General features: G+C 43.4%; 1 protein-coding gene across 1 annotated transcript; it reads left to right on the top strand.

The window, feature by feature from the left end:
• The first annotated feature begins 1,543 nt into the window (after nt 1–1,543).
• On the top strand, nt 1,544–21,981 carry ALAS2 (5'-aminolevulinate synthase 2). Its single transcript, XM_060087406.1, is given in 12 exon segments — nt 1,544–1,564; nt 1,566–1,607; nt 3,359–3,599; nt 4,480–4,602; nt 5,454–5,564; nt 7,970–8,192; nt 8,748–8,932; nt 11,757–11,936; nt 14,615–14,779; nt 15,354–15,622; nt 17,786–17,948; nt 21,818–21,981. Coding segments are annotated over 12 exon segments (1,887 nt in total).
• The last annotated feature ends 566 nt before the right edge of the window (nt 21,982–22,547 follow it).

Here is a 22,547-nt window from a genome sequence, read left to right as displayed (position 1 = left end):
ATATTAGTATATAACTCACAGGGTTGTCATGAAGATTAAATAAGTCAATGTATATGAAGCATTTACAAAAAGGTACGGCACAGTGAAAACTCTGTGAGTGTTTGACTGTTAGAACCAGATGGAATCTATGGAGCTATCTAGTCCAATGTTTTAGGAGAAACTGAGGCCCAGAGAGGGAAAATACAGAGCCCAAGTTCATATAGTAAGTTGTAACAGAATCAGGACAAGAATCAGGATTGAGACAAGAATCAGTGTTCCAGACCTGGTCTGGTGTATTCATGATGTTACTTCCCTTGGCTATACCTTCACTTTCCCTACAATGAAAATGTAGAATATAAAAAATAGCAGATAACACTTTTTCAGCATTTACTCTAGGATAGGCACTCTTCTATATACTTTATATAGATTATCTTACTGAATCTTCACAACATCTCTGTGAAGTAGATTGTCCTTGTTATTATCTACATTTTAAAGATATAAGACATAGAGCAGAGACATGACTTTTCTAATGTCCCAGAGCTAGTGAGTGGTAGAAACAGTATTCAAATGCAAGTAGTCTGGCTCCAGAGGCTGTGCTCTTAATACCCTAAATTGCCTAAAATACTCCTTTGATTCGATTTTACTCACTCCAGTCTCATGATAGGTAGTAAGATAGAATGGAAACAGAGCCCAAGATGGGCAGGCAGAGTGAGGCAGGGAAAATTCCAGGAAAGCAGTGTCAGAACAGAGAAACTGGAACTGAAGCTTGAAAGAACTTGATAATTCAACAAATTCCAAGAAGTAGCCTATATTTTCCCAGGTCCCTGAGAATATCATGGCTAAAAGACCCTTAGAGATGATGTGTGTACTGAACTTCTGTTTTTATACCTGGGGGTGGGATTCACCATCATCCCCAGGCAGGACTGGACTTTGCTTCCAATCTTGGGGGTTTTTCTTCACATTACATACCCCAATGTTGTCATTATTGTTGTTGACGTTGGGGAAAGGAATTTGCAGGAGCCTGGAACCTGGCCATCTGCTTTGCCTCCTCTCCCTGGGCCATCCGCCCCCCTCACCACCAATAGCTAGGGTCAGCCCCAGCCAGATGCATAGACATGATTCTAGAAAGGAACTCCTCTTCTCTTCCACACCCTGGTCTCAGCTTGGGGAGTGGTCAGACCCTAAATGTGATAAACACTGGGAGCCTTATCTGTGGTCTGCAGGCTCAGTCCCAAGCACTTTAGCCTTCGCAGGAAGGCAGGAGAAGGGAAACTCATATCTCCAGTTATAAGGTAGGCATCAGATCCAATTCATTACCTACCATATGAGGTAGACATAAACATTTGACAGCTGATGAAAGTTGAGACCCAAAGAGGGGAAGTGACTTTCCAAGAACGTCCAAGAAGGAGTTGGGGAGCTGGAAATGAAATAAGAAAAGCTAAGATTTTCTTTTAGGCACTTTCCTAAAGTCTTAACATGAGTTTCATTAGTCCTTTCAACACCCCTTGGCCTTTCCCAATTTCAGGACCCACACACCCTACCGCACATACCAACCTATGCTCTTATGACAGCCTGTGAGAGTTGGAAGGAGGATGCTCTGGGATGGAACAAGGGGAAGAGGCTGCTTTGTGAGTTAGGAGGAGGGTGTTTGCACTATGAGATCTAGAAGGGAGGGGTATTGCTCTGTAAGAGGTGAAGGAGGTTGTCATATGATGACATGGCCACGAGTTCCTCCTGTTCACTTTTCCCTCACAACATAAAGCCTTAAATACTAGAGGTGCTGTTAGGTCCTACTAAGTAGCTCTCCTGGTGGTGGGAGGGCCTTAGTCTTGCCACATTCCTCCATCTCTCTCCCATTATCCTGTCCCATATCTTGTCTCACCCTCTGATGCTGGATCTCTAGTTTGTCCTTTTTCTTTTAATCTATTTCTCCCTCATGCTATCTCTAGCTCTCTTTGTCTTTATATGTCTCAGCCTTCCCTCATCCCAACCCCCAACCCACCTTAGCCATCTCTCTGTCCCTATCCTTTGATCTTAGCTCTAACTCAGTCTCACTCTCATCTCCCTCAGTAGGGAGGGCCAACACCCTCTTCCCCTAACTCTTCTTCATTGTTCTCCCCCACCCACACAATCTCTGACAGAATTTCTCCTTTACCATTGTGCCTGACTGACTCTCTGCCTCTGCTGGATTCTCTCCTCTCCTGTTCTCAGTTTTCTGAGTCTTTGTATATTCCTCCATGCTCCTTGATTTTGCCTCATATCCCTTTTTTTGTCCCTCTGTCTGTCTCTAACTCTACGTCTGCTCTGTTTTTCTCTCTCTCTCTTCTCTCATCTTTTCTCTTTCATTCTCTCTCTCATCTCAGTCTCTTTCCCTACCTTCTGTATTTCCCATAATCCTCTTGTCCTCTGCTTTTCTGGATCAGTCCTCTTCTCCCTGTTCTTATCTCTACCTGTCCCCTTTCCTCTGGCTTTGATCTCTCTCCCGCAATTTCTGTTGTAACTCCACTACTACCATTGCACCTTTGTCCTCTATTACCTTCCTCCTTTTATCTTTCCTAATTTTTCTTTCTTTATGATTTCTTCTCTATTCTCTTTCCTCTATTTGAGTCCCTGCTCATTCATTAATTTACTCCCAAATTCAACAAATATTTATTGAATGCCTACTATGTGTATTTTTTTTCTTATATTCTCCCCACCCCGATTCTCTCCTCTGTCTTAGTCTCTGCATCTTTCATTCACCCATAGATTTGTTTCCCAGATCCCTTGGGTCTTGCTTTCACCTGCATCTCTATCTGATTTTCCAAAATCCAGGAGAAACTCCAAAGACAGTAAAATATCTGTCTGGTGACACATGGTACCCTTTTGTTCTATTCCCTGAATCTACTTAAGCTGGTACCTATGGCCTCAAGCTCCTTGTCTCTCTGACTGGGTCTGCTCAGGAAACACTCTGAGTGAAGCCTCATGAGCCCTGGTCAATGACATCTGTCTGCATTAGCAGGTTGAATCTTCATTTGGCTGAGGCCAATATTCTTAGAAAGAGTCTTAGCCTTAAGTGTTGATCAAAGGGTTGGTGGGTTGTCAACTCTCATCTTGCCACACACAGTCACACTTCAATGATCCTTACCATCACAGAGGGGGTCAGTGGCAGAGTCTGAATCAGAATTCAGGCTTTCTGACCTCCAGTGGGAACTCTTTTCTTCACCTCTTTTTAATGATCAGTTTCCTGTTTCTTCCTCTCTGATGCCCTATTCGTACATTTTAATATTTGGAAAGTTCTTACCCTGAAATGACAATAAAGGCATTTCTGGGGAGGGAGGCAAGCATTGGGTGAGAAGCTAAAGGCAAAGGATCAAACACAAGAATGACCCTTGGCTTTCAGCCAGGTCTTCATGGTGGAATCTCATCTCTTCCACATCTTATGCAGAACTTCGGGCTCAAGAGGGTGGCAGCAGCCATGTTGCTACAGCGTTGCCCAGTGCTTATCCGGAGCCCCACAGCCCTCCTGGGCAAGATGATTAAGACTCACCAGTTCCTGTTTGGTATCGGACGCTGTCCCATCCTGGCCACCCAAGGAACAACCTGTTCTCAAATCCACCTTAAGGCAACCAAGGCTGGAGGGGGTAAGAAGTCACCGCTGGCAAATGGGGGAGAATGTCTGGGTCCTAGAGATAAGGTTCCAAGTCATACTGATCATCATTACCTAATAATTGGAAGGGTTCATGTGAAAAGTATCAAGGAAGAATGAGCTTGCCTAAAAATACACTGGCCTCTGACTTCTGGCAGTATCTCTAAAAGGAGTTTCACTCTCATGCCCCTCACATTCTATATACTCCAGTCATGCTGAAACTACTTAAAGTTGTCTGGATTAACTTTGTTTTCTTAAGTTTCTGTGTCTTTGCACCTGTCAAATGACTCTCTCCCATTATCTTTACTAGAGTATCTCATACTTCTCATGCAACATTTAACTTGGGCATCATCTCCTCTATGAAGCCTACCTAGACTTCCAGCCTGTCCAAATCCAATTCTGGGTCATGTCCCTTTCCTCTTCTAGCCCATGTCCTCCCTCCCATCCCAGCACTGTTCATAATGTGTCTTCAGTATGTGCCATTCCCAACAACTCAGGAACTCCCCTAGGGACCAGATACATCCATCTCTGTGTCTCTACCATAACCTGAGATAGAGCTTTGAGATATAGTACTTCTGGGCTTCCCTGGTGGCGCAGTGGTTGAGAGTCCGCCTGCCGATGCAGGGGAAACGGGTTCGTGCCCCGGTCTGGGAGGATCCCACATGCCGCGGAGCGGCTGGGCCCGTGAGCCATGGCCGCTGGGCCTGTGCGTCCGGAGCCTGTGCTCCGCAACGGGAGAGGCCACAACAGTGAGAGGCCCACATACTGCAAAAAAAAAAAAAAAAAAAAAAAAAAGAGATATAGTACTTCTCAGTGGCCACTGTTAAACTTACAGCTAGAAGCTCACTGCCACTTATTCTCTTAACTTTGCATAGACTCTCCATCTTGGGCCAAGAGCCACTGTCCTTTCATGCTGTTGGAACTCCAGGATGGGAAAAGTAAAATTGTGCAGAAGGCAGCCCCAGAAGTCCAGGAGGATGTGAAGACTTTCAAGACAGGTTGGAGTTAAGTTCCACCTCATGTAACCTCTACACCTAATGCTTGATTTCACTTTATTACAGTCTTGATCTAGGCAGCTCAGGGCAGCTAGTATACATTTCATGATGGAAGTCCAGTCTTTTCCAGGGGAACCATGATACTCAGTAGCACAGACTGTGCACTGAAATGCACCCTCCCCAACACACATACATGCTTCTGTAACTTTTAGCTATTAGTCTAAAATGAGCCCTCTAGAGTTCTGCTGCCTCTCTCCCAAGTCGCTAAATGGATTCCAACAGCCTGGGCTCCCACATTTAAGCAATACCACTCTATGACAATCTGGATTTGCATAAAAGAGTGAGTTTTGGAAGCAGGTACATACTTTAGAAGGGTATGGAGCCCAGGTGAACTCAATTGGTGCAGACCACTGAAGGCCATACTTGAGAGTTGGCCACACTTGAGAGTTGGCCATACAGTCAACATCTTTCATAGACCCTTTTGGGATATAATTAAGAGTAAAAATTTCAAAATTGAATTTTAATGACTTTCAGAAAAGAAGAGTAAGGTACACTGCCCTGCATCTACCTTCCAAGTGCAAGACTCAGCATTGCTGCTCCAGTTATCTCACCCAAGGGAAAGTCCTAGTGAAGAGAAGTGTAATTCAGCCTATGGATGGTTTCCTGACATATAAGTCTCCACTTGGGGAGATGAGAAAGGGCTCAGTTTGCAGAATATTTCTTCTCTCTGTACAAGGCTTCCCTCCTTCCTAAGCTTGAATATTTTTATGTTGTATTGCGTTTAAAGAAGATAGCACATGCTTTCTTTTCCCCCCCTTTTTTTCATGGCCAATGAATCCCATACTCCTTCTCAGACCTGCCCATCTCCCTGGCCTCAACCAGCCTGAGGAAGCCATTCTTCAGTCCCCAGGAGTCAGAGAAAAATTCAGAGAAGGTCACACACCTGATTCAGAACAACATGGCTGGTGAGTTTGCTGAGGAGGAAGTAAAAGGGGTAGGAATATGGAAGGAATGCTGAAAGGGCTTCTGACACAGTAGAGGCAATGTCAAGGAAGCACTTTAGAGCCAAAGGGAATCTGAGTTTAAATTTTAATGCTGGCACTTGCTGTATCTGCATGCTTTAGAAAGTAAGTCACTTTCCTCCAGTGAGATTTTAATAACTCAACAAGTTATTATGAGAAGGAAATAAAATTACACTTATGGAAGTGCTTCTAACTTGTTATGAAGCTTCATTAAATATTAGGTGTATTCCTATTATTTCTTCTCCATGTTTCCCTCAAAAACTCTCATCCTTCACAGAGAGCCTTTTCCCCCTCTCTTATATGTGTTTATATTCATTTTTCATAATAGAATTTGTTTTATTTTCCCAATATAAAAATAATATAAAGAGGGAAATTTAAAGCACTCAGAGTTCCACCATCCACCATTAGCTTTTTGTCATACTTTTTCCAGATATTTTCCTGTGACTAAACACACACACACACACACACATGCACACACACACATGCACACACACACACACACACAAAACTACACTTCCCTCCACACACATGTTTTTTTTAGAAATATGATCTTATTCCACCTGGAGTTTGTTATTATGCTTTGTTCACTTAACAATATGTCATGGGCATTATTCCATGTCCCTAAACATAGAGCTGCATAATAATTATTAATGGTTGAACTGTGTTCTGTAGCATGAATGCAACATCATTTAGTTAACCAAGCATCTATATTTCAGGTAATTGTTTCCAATTTTTTGTGTGTGTTCTTCCACTCTACATTGTATGTTGGCCTTACATACATATAAATGTATCCAAAGATAATATATAGTATTATCTTAGACTTAGTGTGGCTGTACTAGAGAGTATTTAGCTATTCCTCTATTGGGTTGCTTCCAATTTTTCCTATTACAAACAGAGGTGCAACAAACATCCTTGAATGTACCTCATGTATATAGGTAAGTGTTCCTCTAGAATAGACACTAAGAGGCGACAATTCTCAGAACGTAAGGGTGTGTACATTTTCAATATTAATAAATATTGCCAATTAGTCCTCCAAAGTGGTGTACCAGTTATCAAAGAGAATCCATATTCTCACACGCTCTCCAGCACTTAGTATTATCACATTTAAAATCTTTATCAATTTGATGAGTGAAAATTTGTTTTTGCCGTTTGATTTCCCCCAATTAAGCATCTTTCTCTACATTTATTGAATTGTCTGTTTATATTCTTTGCCCACTTTTCTATTGGGTTAAAATTTTCCATAGTAATTGTTCAGAGTTTCTTAAAAATAAATTCTGGATATCAATTTTTCTGTTAAACATGCTGCAAATATTCCCCTAGGTGTGTCAGCATTTGCATTTTAAAAACTCTTGGTACATATTTCCAAACATCCCCGCAGCAAAGATGTTTCCAATTTACACCCCTACCATATAAGTTGCCATCTGCAACAATCATGATTTCTGTCTCATGGATAGAGTTCTGGAGTTCAACAAGCCCACTGGCATACATTATTTCAATTTATCCTAAAAGTAGTGTTGCTCCATTTTGTAGTGGTAATGGTTAAAGAAGTAGACTCTAGGTCACTTATTTGTAGGCCACTTATGTGCTGTATGACCTTGGTCAAGTTACCTAACCTCCATAAGCCTCTGTTTCCACACTTGTAAAATGGAGATACTAATAGAACTTTCCACATAGGGTTGTTATGAGGAATAAATGAAATAATATCTATAAGCTCCTAAGAGAGGGTATTACATGTAATAGGCACTTATTAAATGTTGGCTATAATAATATTATTTAAAATTATTATTATTATTATTACTACTACTACTATATTACAATAATCACAATACTACTACTATGTGCCAGACACTAGTTTGGGTGTATTACATTCTGTTTGTCATCAGATTGTCACAATTCTGCAAGGAAGATATTATTAATCCCATTCTACAGATGAGGAAATTAAAACTAAGAGGATTCACGACTTGCTCAAGATCACACAACTAGGAAGTGGCAGAGCTATGACTAGAAACTAGACCCATCAAGATTCTTCCACTGAAACTAGAAGTAGTGATTCTAGTAAGGAGGGTGCCATACTAACCTTGGGAAAAGAGATGAGGCCATGCCAAGGGTAGGAAGCCTGAGTGAATGTATAAATAAACTACTAAGTGAATGAGCCAGTGAGTAAGCAAAGGGATGGTTGAATGAAGTAGTAGAGAGTTAATGTGACCCAGTAAGTTAATGACTGATCAAATAAATGAATAAATTGAAAGAGAATTGGAGAACACCAAATCAACAGCATGAATAAAATATGGACTAGCCAGGAAGTAATTTAAAATGAATTCTTCTCATCCCCATTTCTACTCCTGCAGGAAACCATGTCTTTGGTTATGACCAATTTTTTAGGAACAAGATCATGGAGAAGAAACAGGACCACACCTACCGTGTTTTCAAGACTGTGAACCGCTGGGCTGATGCATACCCCTTTGCTGAACACTTCTTTGAGGCATCTGTGGCTTCAAAGGATGTGTCTGTCTGGTGTAGTAATGACTACCTGGGCATGAGCCGGCACCCTCGGGTCTTGCAAGCCACACAGTGAGTAGTAGGGTCTGAGCCATGAGCTGTGGGGAGACTTCCAGAGAAGAGCCAGAGCCACGCATGGAAGGAAAAGGCAGAGCTGACAGTGGAAACCTTGTTTCCACCCAACACCCCTTTTGTCCAAGGTCCTCCAGCAAATCTAATCCTCAGACATGAACTAAGTCAACAAGCCATGTTTTCCAAACTCTTTGGTGTCCAGTGCTACAAAGGAAAGGATGAGAAGTCGAGCAAGGCCCACTCTCTATGAGTTCTTACTCTGGCTGCAGAATGAGTATTGCCAGAGATGATGTGCAAACTCCTCTAGAAGGTCTTCCAAGCTAATCAAGCTCAACCTGGCTTCTCCCTTCATCCCTGAGTGCTTTCAGCCTGAGAAGGAAGGTCCATTTATCCCCATTGTCCCCAGCCTGCCCTCTACTTGGTCATATAGGACACAGCTCATAGAGAATCACTAAGTCAATACTGATCCCCTTCAAGGAAGAGAAACCTACCCAGTTCCTCAGAAACTGACAAGAGTTTCTTCTCCTTGTTCCCCCTCTGTTTTCTCCTTGCCAGAGAGACCCTGCAGCGTCACGGAGCTGGAGCTGGTGGCACCCGCAACATCTCGGGTACCAGCAGGTTTCATGTTGAGCTGGAACAAGAGCTGGCTGAGCTGCACCAGAAGGACTCAGCCCTGCTCTTCTCTTCCTGCTTTGTGGCCAATGACTCTACTCTCTTCACCTTGGCCAAGATCTTGCCAGGTAAGCCTGGTGCCTGAGCTTTGTTCAGGGGTGGTATCCTGCACTACAGCATCCAGGTTTACTGCCTCCATCACTCCTTCCCTGTCTTCTGGGTAAGAAGGACACTTCCTTCTTACCTACCTTGCATCTCCTCAACACTGGATGACTATATCCCAACCTCACAGAAAGGTAACATCATAAATTTATCATTTCCCAACTCGACTTTACTCTTAACACTTATAAACAGTCCTTTTATGTCCCTACATCAACTTTTTCAAACTTTCTTCCCCCTTCTAAAACCTGTAGCTACCTCCTCCTTCAGTCTTAGCAAATAACCTCACATCTTACAACACAAAGAAAACAGAAGCCACCAGACAGGAGCTCCTTTAACTTACAGCCACCAAATCCACAAATTCATCTGACTGTTCATGTACCCTTCTTTAATTTTTTCTTTTACAAATTGAAAGCGCATCTCTCCTTCTGCCTAAAGCCAATCCCTTCATTTATACACTAGATCCCATCTGAATCCCATCTTCCTACTCCCCCATTCTCTAGCCAATAATGTCTTCAACTCATATGGCTGTCATCCTTCCATCATAGCCCAACCCTCGATGAATGTAACTCTCCACTGTTTTTTTGTTTGTTTGTTTTTTCGGTACGCGGGCCTCTCACTGCTGTGGCCTCTCCTGTTGCGGAGCACAGGCTCCGGACGCGAAAGCTCAGTGGCCATGGCTCACGGGCCCAGCCGCTCCACGGCATGTGGGATCCTCCCGGACCGGGGCACGAACCCATGTCCCCTGCATCGGCAGGCGGACTCTCAACCACTGCGCCACCAGGGAAGCCCTCTCCACCTTCTTTATGTCAATCCTGGTCTTATATACTTGCTCAGATGGGAGCCACTAAAAATTCATTATCCCCAACGTCTACCAGGTCCTCTATGCTGCCTGGCAATCCTGTTTTCATAGTCAGCTCTCCAAGTCTCCAAGGTAACTTTGCCAAACCCCGTTCTCCTCAGCCTTCTTACACCTCCACCTCACCTTCAACCACAGCAAATGACTTCACCTCCTACCACACGAAAAATAGAAGACCCCACGCAGTAATGTCCTCAGCTTCTTGCCTCAAACTACTTATAAACTCATGAGCATTCCTCCAGGTCCTCTCCTCCCTCCTTCTCTCCTGTCACAGTAGAAGAGGTGCCCTTTTTCTTGTTGACTAATTCTTACATTGGTGCTCTGTGTCCTCTACCTCTTCAGGAACCTTGATCTATGAGTTCTCTCTCTCCCTCCTGTATCTTTAGCCTCTCCCTCTCTTTAAAAATGTTGAAGTCTTTCGCATCTCAAAAAATACCCACCACTTTCCCTCATCACTCTCTAGCTACTGCCCTTCTCTCTCCTCCCTATAACAGCCAAACTGCTTGAGAGAAGTCTCCACACTTGTTATCCAATTCCTCACTTCCTGTCGATTTTTCAGCACACTGTAAACACCTCCACTGCTTCTCAGAAACTTTTTCCGAGATCACACATAGCCCCAGCTAAAGCCAACATCTTTGGGAATGTTTTCAGTGAACCCCCTCTTCAGCCTTTAGAATTCAACTTCTCTCCATTTCCTCTGCCACCATCCTCACCTAGACCAACATCATTTTCTTGATTTCACCTTTGCCCTCCTACAATATATTCTTCACAACAATCAGATCATATTTTTAAAATGCAAACCTATCTTTGTTACTCCCCTGCCCCAAACCCTTTAATAGATCCCCACTGCCCTTAGAACCAAATCCAAACTCTTTATAATGCCTTCTAAAGCCCTCAATAATCTGGCCTTTACCTATCTCTTCAGGCTCATCTTTTGACACCCCTCCTCTCACTCTTTCATTCAGTAATATATTAATTTATATATTCACTCACTCACTTGAAAATCAGTAATTTGGTTTTTTATCCATTCATTCAGGAAAGGTTTGCTTAACATCTAAAGTACACTTAGACTTAATCTGGGTACCAGAGACAGAAAGATAAAAAGATATGGCTCCTGCTCCCTAGAAACTCCCAGTCTACTTATCTTTCACAGCAGGTCCTCCAGGAAGTCATGCCTGATTTCCACAGGTAGAAGTGATTCCTTACTCTAATGAAAGGCCACAGTTCCTTGACGTCAGTACAGTTTTGGGGGCCCAGGAATCAACTCCATCCACCAATTTCCCATCTCTACCTGTTCTCCCAGCATTGTCCAGTAAAAAGCCCTGCATTCCTCAGGTCCTAGAGAAAGGTCTTCCCCTCTCTGGACCTTAGCTTCCTCACTTGTACAGTAAAGGGATTAGATTCCATGGTCACCAATGGCCCTTCCAGCTCTGACTTCTCATGAGCTTATGATTCAAATTGTGAAAGTCTGATGAGTGACTACCCTGTAACTATAAGCAGAGGGATGCTACCTGGAAGAGGTGGGATTTCATCTAGATCAGGAAGAATCTAGCATCAGTCCAAATCATCAAACATTCCCTGGGATAAACTCCTTTCTAAGGCTTAATCTTGGTGTCTAGGAGAAGGAACCTAGGCCCTGTCCTCAGGAAACTCTGGAACTTCTTGGGAAATTCAAATTTCCTCCACCCCAAGATAGTCAAAGGCCAGACCAGAGTTAGAAATGCCTGGAGGGAAGAGTGTAGGGGTCAGAATTTCAGGGCAGAGGAGTTCTTCCAAGAGAGGAAGAGGTGTTACAAAGGCTTCCAGAGGATGGAGAAGCAGAGCAGTCTTTAAAGGGAGGAAAGGGTTGGCTCTCTGTCCCTGCCAGGTCAATCCTGGGGTGGAAGTGTGAATACTGGGACAGAAGCTTAAGCGTCATGCATCTGGTTCTTCAGGGTGCGAGATTTACTCAGATGCAGGCAACCATGCTTCGATGATCCAAGGTATCCGCAATAGTGGAGCAGTGAAGTTTGTCTTCAGGCACAATGACCCTGACCACCTGAAGAAACTTCTAAAGAAGTCTAACCCCGAGACACCCAAAATTGTGGCCTTTGAGACTGTTCACTCCATGGATGGTAAGCATATGTGTGAGTGTATGTTTACTAAAATTGGTCTCACAAAAACTATGATGATAATGATAACAGCTAACATTTATAGAGTGCTTATTATGTGCCAAGCAAAACTATTAGTATTTTACATGTATTAATTCACTTAATCTTCACAACGATTCTATGAGGTAGGTGCTATCATTATTTCTGTTTGAGGAAATTGAGACATAAACAAGTGAAGTGACTTGCCCTAGGTCACACAGCCAGTAAATGCCAAAGGATGGAGGCAGCTATTACACTGATCTCAAAGGTTAAGAAACTAAAGTGCAGAGACAGTCTGCAATTTGTCTTGGTTGGCTCAGTAAATTGGTGCCAAAGTGAGGACTTGCACCCTAGGATGTACGATTCCAATTCCTTCACATGACACTCCCTCCATTAGAAGTGCAAATCAATCATCCCAGTGTCTGGTTTCTGCAACAGAAAATTTCACAAACAATTGCCTGGGAGATTTTTCAAGGTCCAATATCATCCTACCTCTTTTCTTTCCCCAAATGAAACAATGCTCGAATCATTCTATTGTTGTCCCTTTTAAGCAGAAATAGTGTGTTTTAGGCATAACTTTCTGGATTTATTAAAAGGAAGAAGTCCTCACTCCATTTCAACTTGTCACTTTTCCAAGTGAAACAAAGGAGAGTCCACTGTATTCTCTGATTTAGCCAATGTAAGTGCCATCACATCAAGCAATGGTGATGCACAGGCTGTTGAACCAAACTATCCATGTTCAAGTCCCAGCATGACAACTTACTAGCTTGGGCAAGTTTCTTAATTGCTCTGTGTCTCAGTTGCCTTACCTTTAAAAATGGAGATGATAATAATAGAGTAGCTGCGAGAATTTAAGTAAGTTCATTTATATAATGAATTTATTGTCATGCCCTCTTTCACAGTTCTACAACTAACAATGATTATATTTCTAACACTGAGACTACTCTAATTCATTCTTTTTTTTTTTTTGGCCACACTGCACGTCTTGTGGGATCTTAGCTCCCCAACCAGGAATCAAACCTGGGCCCTCAGCAGTGAGAGCACAGAGTCCTAACCACTGGACCACTAGGGAATTCCCTCTAAATCATTATTTCTGTAGTGAAAGCCATGTTGGAACCATTCTACTTCCTTACATTTGCAAATGAATGGTTCCTTATTCTTTTGGTGGAAACCCTGCCTAAATCGTCAACCATAGGGCTGAATTCCTCCCACTGAAATGATGCTTGAGCCATCACACTGTCCTCTTTGTCTTGGGCTCCAACTCCTGTGGTTTTCTCCCCTCCTGTTGTCCCAGCTCATATACTTTTATCCAGGCCTGGAGTCCCTGTTCCCACCAGAAGAAGTTTCTTCTGTATTCCGACTCCCTGTACCATTAGTTTCCAGTGATGGGGAATGGCAGAAGTTTGGGTTCTTGTATATGTAGAGTGGCCACAGAGTCTATACATGAGAGTCACAGCCATTTGAAGACCTTATAAATGACTATCAGCATAGAAGATGTCTAGAATAACAGGGAAAAATGGTAAATCTGCATGGAAAATGTACAGGAACACACGGATTACTTCTAATTCACCTTCATTCAGTATATTGAGACTGAGTCTGTGGGTGGGGGCCCTCAGGTAACAACACTGACAGAGATGAGACAGAAATATATCCCCACAGAGACACAGAAAAGACAGAAACAGAGGCACAAAGAAACTCAGAAAGAGCCAAAGCTATAGAGAAAAAAAGTCTGAAGTCAGAAAGGTAGATAAAAAAGGGACACAAACAGTAAGAAAGAGAGAAGTGAGAGATGAAGGTGAGGGAGGGAGTGAGAGAGACACTGACAAAGAGAGGAAGGAAGGGGAGAGGAGAGAGAAAAACAAAGGCAGAGATAGAAAAACAGAGAAACAAAGATGGAAATCACCACAAAAAGAGAGAGAGTGACAAAAAGCCAGAAAGACAGAAATAGGGAGGACCAGTGAAGAATAACAACATTGACAGGGCTGCCAACAGTACTTGGCTGAGGGGGTGAGCAGGATCTAAAATCAGGACTACATTAACCTGGAGCAAAAGTTTATTTTTTTTATTTTTTTTATTTTTTGCGGTACGTGGGCCTCTCACTGTTGTGGCCTCTCCCGCTGTGGAGCACAGGCTCCGGACGTGCAGGCCCAGCGGCCATGGCTCACGGGCCAAGCCGCTCCGCGGCACGTGGGATCTTCCTGGACTGAGGAACGAACCCGCGTCCCCTGCATCGGCAGGCGGACTCTCAACCACTGCGTCACCAGGGAAGCCCTACTTTTTTTTTTCAATTTATTTAAACAAAGGCATCATATAGGCTAGTGCCAATCCTAGATGGAAATACACAGACTTGTACAGAAAAAAAAAAGAAGCAGAGAGAGGCTGGCAAATAGCATAAACAAGATGACAGATATTATCAGAATGAAGTAAAAGTAGAAAGAGAGGTAAGCCTTAATCACAGGTTGGGGAAAACACACACACACACAGCTTGGGTGGGTGTGGGGTGAAATTAGTCAACACATATAGAGAGGTTTGGCATAGCCCCAACTGACAGTGCACACCCACCTCCTTTCCCAAACTAAAGTAGTTATGGGTCACAAATTCCATGCTGGAGATGGAGCTGGGGAAGGGTTATGATCTACCTCTGTTTGTTGGCTTTTGCTCAGGTGCCATCTGTCCCCTTGAGGAGTTGTGTGATGTGGCCCACCAGTATGGGGCTCTGACCTTCGTGGATGAGGTTCATGCTGTAGGACTGTATGGGTCCCGGGGTGCTGGGATTGGGGAGCGTGATGGAATTATGCACAAGATTGACATCATCTCTGGAACTCTTGGTGAGTGAGTCCCTTGGGTTGCCCTTATATACAATCCAGAAAGGAAGCCCCTAGAAGACCCTTTTCTTCCTCCTCCCTACAACTGCACGAGCTATTCGGGTAGAATTTACAGCCCCAGGCTATGGAGTTCCGGGATTCTCTCCTCCCACTCCCACCCCACTGCAGAGTTGCTGAGAAAGTCTGGGAGGGTTTTCTGAGAAGACCCCTGAGCCAGGCCAAATAGCCAAGTTCAACTCAGTGAGTGGAGAGTTGTGGTTCTAAACTCCTCCCCAACCCCAGCGCCAAACTTCATTTTAGCTCCACTTTTGGGCCTAACCAGTTGATGGTCCCACCCAGCTCCTGCATATCTAGTCATTGCATATGGCAGGCCTTGAAAGTCCTATCTCAAAGCAGCAGAATTATCAGCTCTGTCTGCCTTGTCATGGACAGGGGAGATGAACAGAGGCCTGTGAAGGGAGTCTGGAGCTCCAGCTTTTGGTATACCTCCTTGTGTTACCTGGTGCATGACCCTGTTCCTTGGGGGACTGATAATGGGGTCTGTGCATATCCTCCTCATTCTCCTCCTTGTCTCCAGGCAAGGCCTTTGGCTGTGTGGGTGGCTATATCGCCAGCACCCGTGACTTGGTGGACATGGTGCGCTCCTATGCTGCTGGCTTCATCTTCACCACTTCACTGCCTCCCATGGTGCTCTCTGGGGCTCTGGAATCCGTGCGGCTGCTCAAGGGAGAGGAGGGCCAAGCCCTGAGGCGGGCCCACCAGCGCAATGTCAAGCACATGCGTCAGCTACTAATGGACAGAGGCCTTCCTGTCATTCCATGCCCCAGCCACATCATCCCCATTCGGGTGAGAGCCCCACACTGCCCATTGCCTTCTCCACCTATCTCTTCTGGGAGCCTTCCCACACCCAGCAAACCGACACCTGTTCCTGTCAACTCTGCTTTCTTGTTAACCATCCTCCTTATTGCCAGTTTTGTTGCCTTTTTCGAAAAATTATCAGTCATTCTGGATTAACCAGTCTTTTTTTTTTGTTTGTTTGCATTCTCTCATGCTTATTTTGCATTAGCTATTATCTCATGCTTATTAGACTGTCCTGACCCTCAGTTTTTTCAAACTGTGGATCAAGACCATTAATGGGTCGCAAAGTCAGTTTAGTAGGTTATGATTAGCATTAAAAAATAGAAGAAATAGAATCGGAAATGTTGGAGCACATCACACATAGTAAGGGTATCGTTTTATGAGAAATTTGTTTCAGTTGCGTATATGCACGTTTATGTGTATGTGTGTACAGTATGGTCATGGTGTGAAATGTATTTCTTAATGGAGAACTGAAGTCAGAAAATAGAAAATCAAAAGCCATGGGGCTAGTTGCTACTTTGGATTCCCAACTATGTTTGTGTTTATTGTCTTTTAAAATGAACCGCTATTGTATGTATGTGCCACACCTTCTTTATCCATTCATCTGTCGATGGACACTTAGGTTGCTTCCATGTCCTGGCTATTGTAAATACAGCTGCAATGAACATTGTGGTACATGACTCTTTTGATGGACCTAGAGACTGTCATACAGAGTGAAGTAAGTCAGAAAGAGAAAAACAAATACCGTGTGCTAACACATACATACGGAATCTAAAAAAAAAAAAAAAAAAGGTTCTGAAGAACCTTAGGGGCAGGACAGGAATAAAGACGCAGACCTTGAGAATGCACTTGAGGACATAGGGAGAGGGGAGGGTAAGCTGGGATGAAGTGAAAGAGTAGCATAGACATATATACACTACCAAATGTAAAATAGATAGCTAGTGGGAAGCAGCCGCATAGCACAGGGAGATCAGCTCAGTGCTTTGTGTTCACCTAGAGGGGTGGGATAGGGAGAGTGGGAGGGAGAAGCAAGAGGGAGGAGATATGGGGATGTATGTATATGCATAGCAGGTTCACTTTGTTATATGGCAGAAACTAACACACCAGTGTAAAGCAATTATACTCTAATAAAGATGTTAAAAAAAATGAACCACTAATTCTTTCTTAAATGACATTGATTTGTGTGTGTCGGTAAGCTGGGGTATGGTAAGGACAATTTTTTGTGACCTTTATTGATGAGAATGGTCACTGTTCTTGGGCTAACCCAATGTTCCCTTGAAAGATTTTGTAAATATGTTTAATTAACCCAGTGACAGCACCCCAGAGGTGGCTTGGGGGGGGCTATCTTCTTACCCAGAAGCACCCCAAATTAACATACTAGCTAAGTATGCTTGCTCTGCCAACAGCTTCAAGACAAGGTCCCTAGAGCCACCTCCACCTCCTTTCTTTTTTTTTAAATTGCAGTATAGTTGACTTACAATATTGTGTTAGTTTCAGGTGTACAGCAAAGTGATTCAGTTATATATATATATATATTTTCAGATTATTTTCCATTATAGGTTATTACAAGATAGTAATAGTTCCCTGTGTTATATATTTAATAGTTCCCTGTGACAATAGTTCCCTGTGTTATGTAATGAATCCTTGTTGCGTATGTATTTTATGTATAGTAGTTTGTATCTAATTTATCCCTCCCTTCCTCCCTTTCCCCTTAGGCATCCATAAGTTTGTTTTCTGTGTTTTCTTTATAGATTCATTTGTATTATCTTTTAGACTCCACATATAAGTGATATCATATAATATTTGTATTTCTCTGTCTTACTTCATTTAGTATAATATTCTCCAGGTCCATACATGTTGCTACAAATGGCAATATTTCACTCTTTTTATGGCTGAGTAATATTCCACTGTGTGTGTGTGTGTGTATGTGCTGCTATGAACATTGAGGTACATGTATCTCAAATTTGATTGCTGCCTCTGAGCAACTCCTTGATAGAAATTCTAGACCTGCCACTGACTAGGCCTCTTATGAAAAAATATGTCCCAAAATTCAGTGGTGTTCCTTGATCTGGTTCCCTCCACCTACTTAATGGAGCTAGTGATAGCAGTGCCAGGGCAGAAGATACTGACAGCCTTTTCTCCTGAGCCCAGGTGGGTGATGCAGCGCTGAACAGCAGGATCTGTGATCTCCTGCTTTCCAAGCATGGCATCTATGTGCAAGCCATCAACTACCCAACTGTCCCCCGGGGTGAAGAGCTGCTGCGCTTGGCACCCTCCCCCCACCACAGCCCTCAGATGATGGAAGACTTTGTGGGTAAGTCCTCAACATGGGTGCCTACAGTACTCTCCTTCCCTTCAGCCCCAGTATGTGAAGAAGTTGAGAATGGATGCCATTAAGTTTTAAAATATATTCCTGGAACATCTATTATGTGCCAGACCCTATACTAGGGTCATAAATTAATGAGAAACAGTTCTTATACTCATAGGGCTTCAGTTTGGTTGAGGAGATCATAGCAGACCCAAACAATGACTTCAAGGGCTGATCAAAGTTCAACAAAGACAATGTATGGGGGAGTTGTGGGAGCAGAGAGGAGGGGTCTGACCCAACCTGTGGGATTCAAGACAGGCTTCCTAGTGGAGGTGACACCTAAGCTGAGTCTTACAAAGCTGTGTGGTATTGGACGAAGAGAAGAAAGAGGGTGTAGAAGGGGTGTTCCTAGCAGAAGGAAGAGCATGAAGAAAGGCAAGGAGGAGGGTGAGAAGTAGCCTGGGACTTATCAAGAACAATAAGCAGGTGTTACTGGAATGTAGGGTAGTAAGAATGGAGTGGTGGAGGGCAGTGTTTATCTATGAACCTACAAAGACAACACAAGGTTTAGAGGCTTGTAGAGCTGAGTAGCTTGGGTTTTATCCTGAAAGATGCCAGTTTAGATGCTCCCTGGTGGTCTAGTGGTTAGGATTCCGCACTCTGAAAGATGCCAGTTTAGTCAATTTACCTAAAGTTTACTGGATTCCTGTTGGGTGCAGGGCCCGGCATAGAGCAGGTTCTCATTCTAGGTCTGTTGGGTGAAAGACACATAGGCAGTTGATGGTATAGCAAAGGAGACAGACATAAACATGGATCGTACTGGTCCAGTGTGATGAGTTCCAGTACTCTGGGAACTGGAATGAGAGTGCTCATTTATGGCTAGAGAGGGTATAGGAAGGGTGAAATTAAAGAGGCTTTATTGGTAAGGAAGTCCTGCTGTACCTTGAAGTACATGTGGTATGGCGTAAGGACATTCCAGAATAAGGGAATTCCATGAGCGCGGACCTAGAGATAGGAAAACAGAGGGAAGGCATGGGCAACAGTCATTCTGTTTGTCTGGAGCATAGGCAGAATGAGAGTCCCGGGAAGAAAAGACAGGTAGGCACCATTCATTCATTTAAAAACATCAAATAATGCTAGCCAACATTTATTAAGTACTTACCATGTGCTAAGAATTATTCTAAACACTTTACATGTATTAACTCATCTAATCCTCATGGGGTACAGATGGTATTATTAGTATTTCCATTTTATACATGTAGAAATTGAGGCATAGAAATATATAATAACTGGTCCAAAGTCACACAGCTATTAGATTTGAACTGGAGAGTCTGTTTCTACATCCATGCTCATACCACTAGATCTGTATACTACCTCTGTGAACTAATGATCTAGACTTCTGGACATTTTGCTCAGTCCTCTCACTTGCTCCAGGCTTCAATTATAGACCTCTCAGTACTCTCAGTTCTCTGAGTGTCCATTTATGCTGGGCTTTTGCAGGAAAGAAATATGAGGCTTCCACCATGACTCCACCAGTCAGTCCTTCAATGTCATAACCAACCCATCATGAAATCTTGCAAATGTTCTCTACAATCGCTGTCTTTTCTCCACTGCCACTTCTTTAAGCCATGTCAATGTGATTTCTTCCTAACTGATTTTCCTGCTTCTCTCTTGATTCCTTCTAATCCCTTATCCATATTGACCACTAGAGGGATTTTTCTAAAAATCTGACCATATAGCTCTCTTGCCTAAACCTCTTCATTTTTCCCTATTGTCTAGACTAGAGCAGTGGTCTCCAAGGTGAGGTATGCAAGATGATCCATAGGGTAAGGGGATTTATTAGAATTTTATGTTTACTTTTTACATTAAAAAATAGGAAATTAAGCATGACTGATATTGATCTCTAATATATAGAGTGACAATGCTATATGTATATAGTATATAAAAATACATACATTGGAGGTACATACTACAACTTTTGTACTAATAGGATGTATAAGCCCCCAACTTGGAGACAACTGGCCTGGAGAACAGTCAAAGCTCCTTGGCATGGCATTCAGTGCCTTCAACATGGTGATCTCCATGCCCTCACTTCTTGCCCACATTTATTTTATTTCTCCAGCTACACTGAATGATTTACAGTTCCCTCATTTTGCTCTAGCCTCTTACCTCTGGGATTTTGCTAATGATGCTCCCTTCTGATTGGAATGCCCTCCCTCACCCCTTACTCTGGCTTACTTCTTTTCATCTTCTAGACTTAATCAGGCATCCTTTCATTCTTTCGACACATATTTATTGGATACCTACTGTGTGCTAGACACTGTTCTAGGTGCTGGGGATCCAGTAGTAAACAAAACAGACACAAATTCCCTATCCTTCTGGAACTTACATTCTAGTGGAAGGAGACAGTCAAAAAACACTTTAAAAAGTAAGTGCAAATTAAATAGCATGGTAGTTCTAAGCACTATGGAAAAAAATAGAGCAGAAAAAAACGTGCTGGTTGGGGGGATACATGGGCTAGCTTGGAGGAGGGTTGTAGCATTAAATGGAGTGTTATGGGTAGAGACCACCAAAGTGATACTTGAGCCAAGATATGAAGGAGGTGAAGGAGTTAGCTGGGCAGAAATCTAAGAGAAGGGCATCCCAGGCAGAGAGAATAGCCTAAGACAAGGAAGACCCTAACACAGCAGTATTCCTTCTGTATTTGAAGAACAATAAGTAGATGAGTGTGGATGGAGTGGTGTGAGCAAGAGGGAAAGAGACAGAACACTGAGGAGGGGCAATGTGGGCTGTGTAGGGTATTATAGGCCACTGGAAGGGTTATGGCTTTAACTCTGAAATGGAGAGCCTTCTGAAGGATTTAAGCAGAGGAGTAACATATATGATTCAGGTTTTAAAAGAATTTCTCTGACTTCTATGTTGAGAATAGACCGAAAGAAAGACTGGGAGCAGGGAGATCCATTAGGGGGCTACTGTAATATTCTGGGTTAAGACATGATGGTGGCTCAGACCTGAAAATAGCACTGTAGGTGATGAGAAGTGGTCAGATTTTGAAGGTAGAGCCAATGGTATTTGCTGATAGACTGGATGTATGGTAGGAGAGAAAGAGAAAAATAAAGGATGGCTCAAACACTTTTGCACTGAGCAACTGGAATTGCCATCAACTGAGATGGGTAAGGCTGAAAGTAGGGTCGACTTGGTGGAGAGTAGGGAGATCAGTAGCTCAGTTGTGCTCATGTTAAGTTACAGATGTCTACTAGATATCCAGGTGGAGATATAGAAAGGCAATTGGATATACAAGTCTAGAATTCAGGATAGAGCTTTGGGCTAGAGATGAAAATTCCAGAATCATCAGCATACAGATGGTATTTAAAGCCATAAAACTAGATGAGATCACACAGGGAGTAGGCATGAAAAAAAGTCAGGGACAAAGACACAACTGAGGTACTTCTGACGGCAAGGTCAGGTTCTGTCCTCTGGGCTGCCACTCCCTCTAGGGAAAACCCCCGCCCCAGGCTCTCAGGTCACAATACTGACGACACTGTGTGGGTAGTGTCAGTGTCATCTTCCTCACCAGGCTAGGAGCTTCCAACTAGATGGATTCACTTCTTGAGCCACAGCATGTCCTGTACTTAGGGCTTGGTTCAGGCCAGGCCAGTAGAGCTTCAAATTATGTCACATGAGCGCTTCTCAAACTTTTATACATCACAGCACCCATACACAAATGCTAACATTCATAGCACACAGTGGAGCAAACTGAGGAGGATACTTCTGGTTCCGAGACATCTCAAAGGGTTGAGGGGATCAATATCTTGGCACATCTGTAATACCTACTCTAACCAATTATTTCCCTCCCCTCCCCTCACTACCTTCAGAGAAGCTGCTGGCAGCCTGGACTGAGGTGGGGCTGCCCCTGCAGGATGTATCTATAGCTGCCTGCAACTTCTGTCGCCGTCCTGTGCACTTCGAGCTCATGAGTGAGTGGGAACGTTCCTACTTTGGGAACATGGGGCCCCAGTATGTCACCACCTATGCCTGAGAAACAAGCTGCCTTGGATCCCCACTGCACCTGCACCTCTCTTGGGGCTGGGCCACCTCCTGTCCTCTGCTTTGTTGTGTGCCTCTAGCTGACTTGAGCCTGAAAATAAAGAGCAAAGTGTAGCATTTGTAGCCCTTTGTTTGCCAGAGAACAGACAACTACATTATACCTGACCCCCTCAGACAAGTGGCAGAGCCATGAGGAAAAAAACTGATCACCTGTTGGTCTGACCGTCCCATTTTATTGATAGGGAAACTGAGATCCAGAAAGAGGAAGAGGCCAAAAACTACACAGTGAGTTAAACAAAGAGCCAGGACATTTGGCAGGTTTATATCAAATGGCTCTTTCCCCATGGTTTCAACAAAAATCCAGGGATTGACTCTTCATGCGTAGGCCCAGAAACTCGGGCCCCAGGTAGCCTCTGAAGCTAGGAGGTGGAATCAGCCCAAACCAATCTGCCTGGAGGAAAAGACTGGTTCCCCAAAACTTTGGAGGTATTTTCCAACAGAGAGAATGGATGTCCTCCTCAAACCATTATCCTCTTTGCTTCTCACAGCACCTTATAG

This window comes from Mesoplodon densirostris, chromosome X, assembly GCF_025265405.1.
Source record: "Mesoplodon densirostris isolate mMesDen1 chromosome X, mMesDen1 primary haplotype, whole genome shotgun sequence".
Classification (NCBI taxonomy): Eukaryota; Metazoa; Chordata; class Mammalia; order Artiodactyla; family Ziphiidae; genus Mesoplodon; species Mesoplodon densirostris.
Note: the sequence above shows the minus strand (reverse complement) of the source record. Positions and strands in the feature narration are given on the sequence as shown.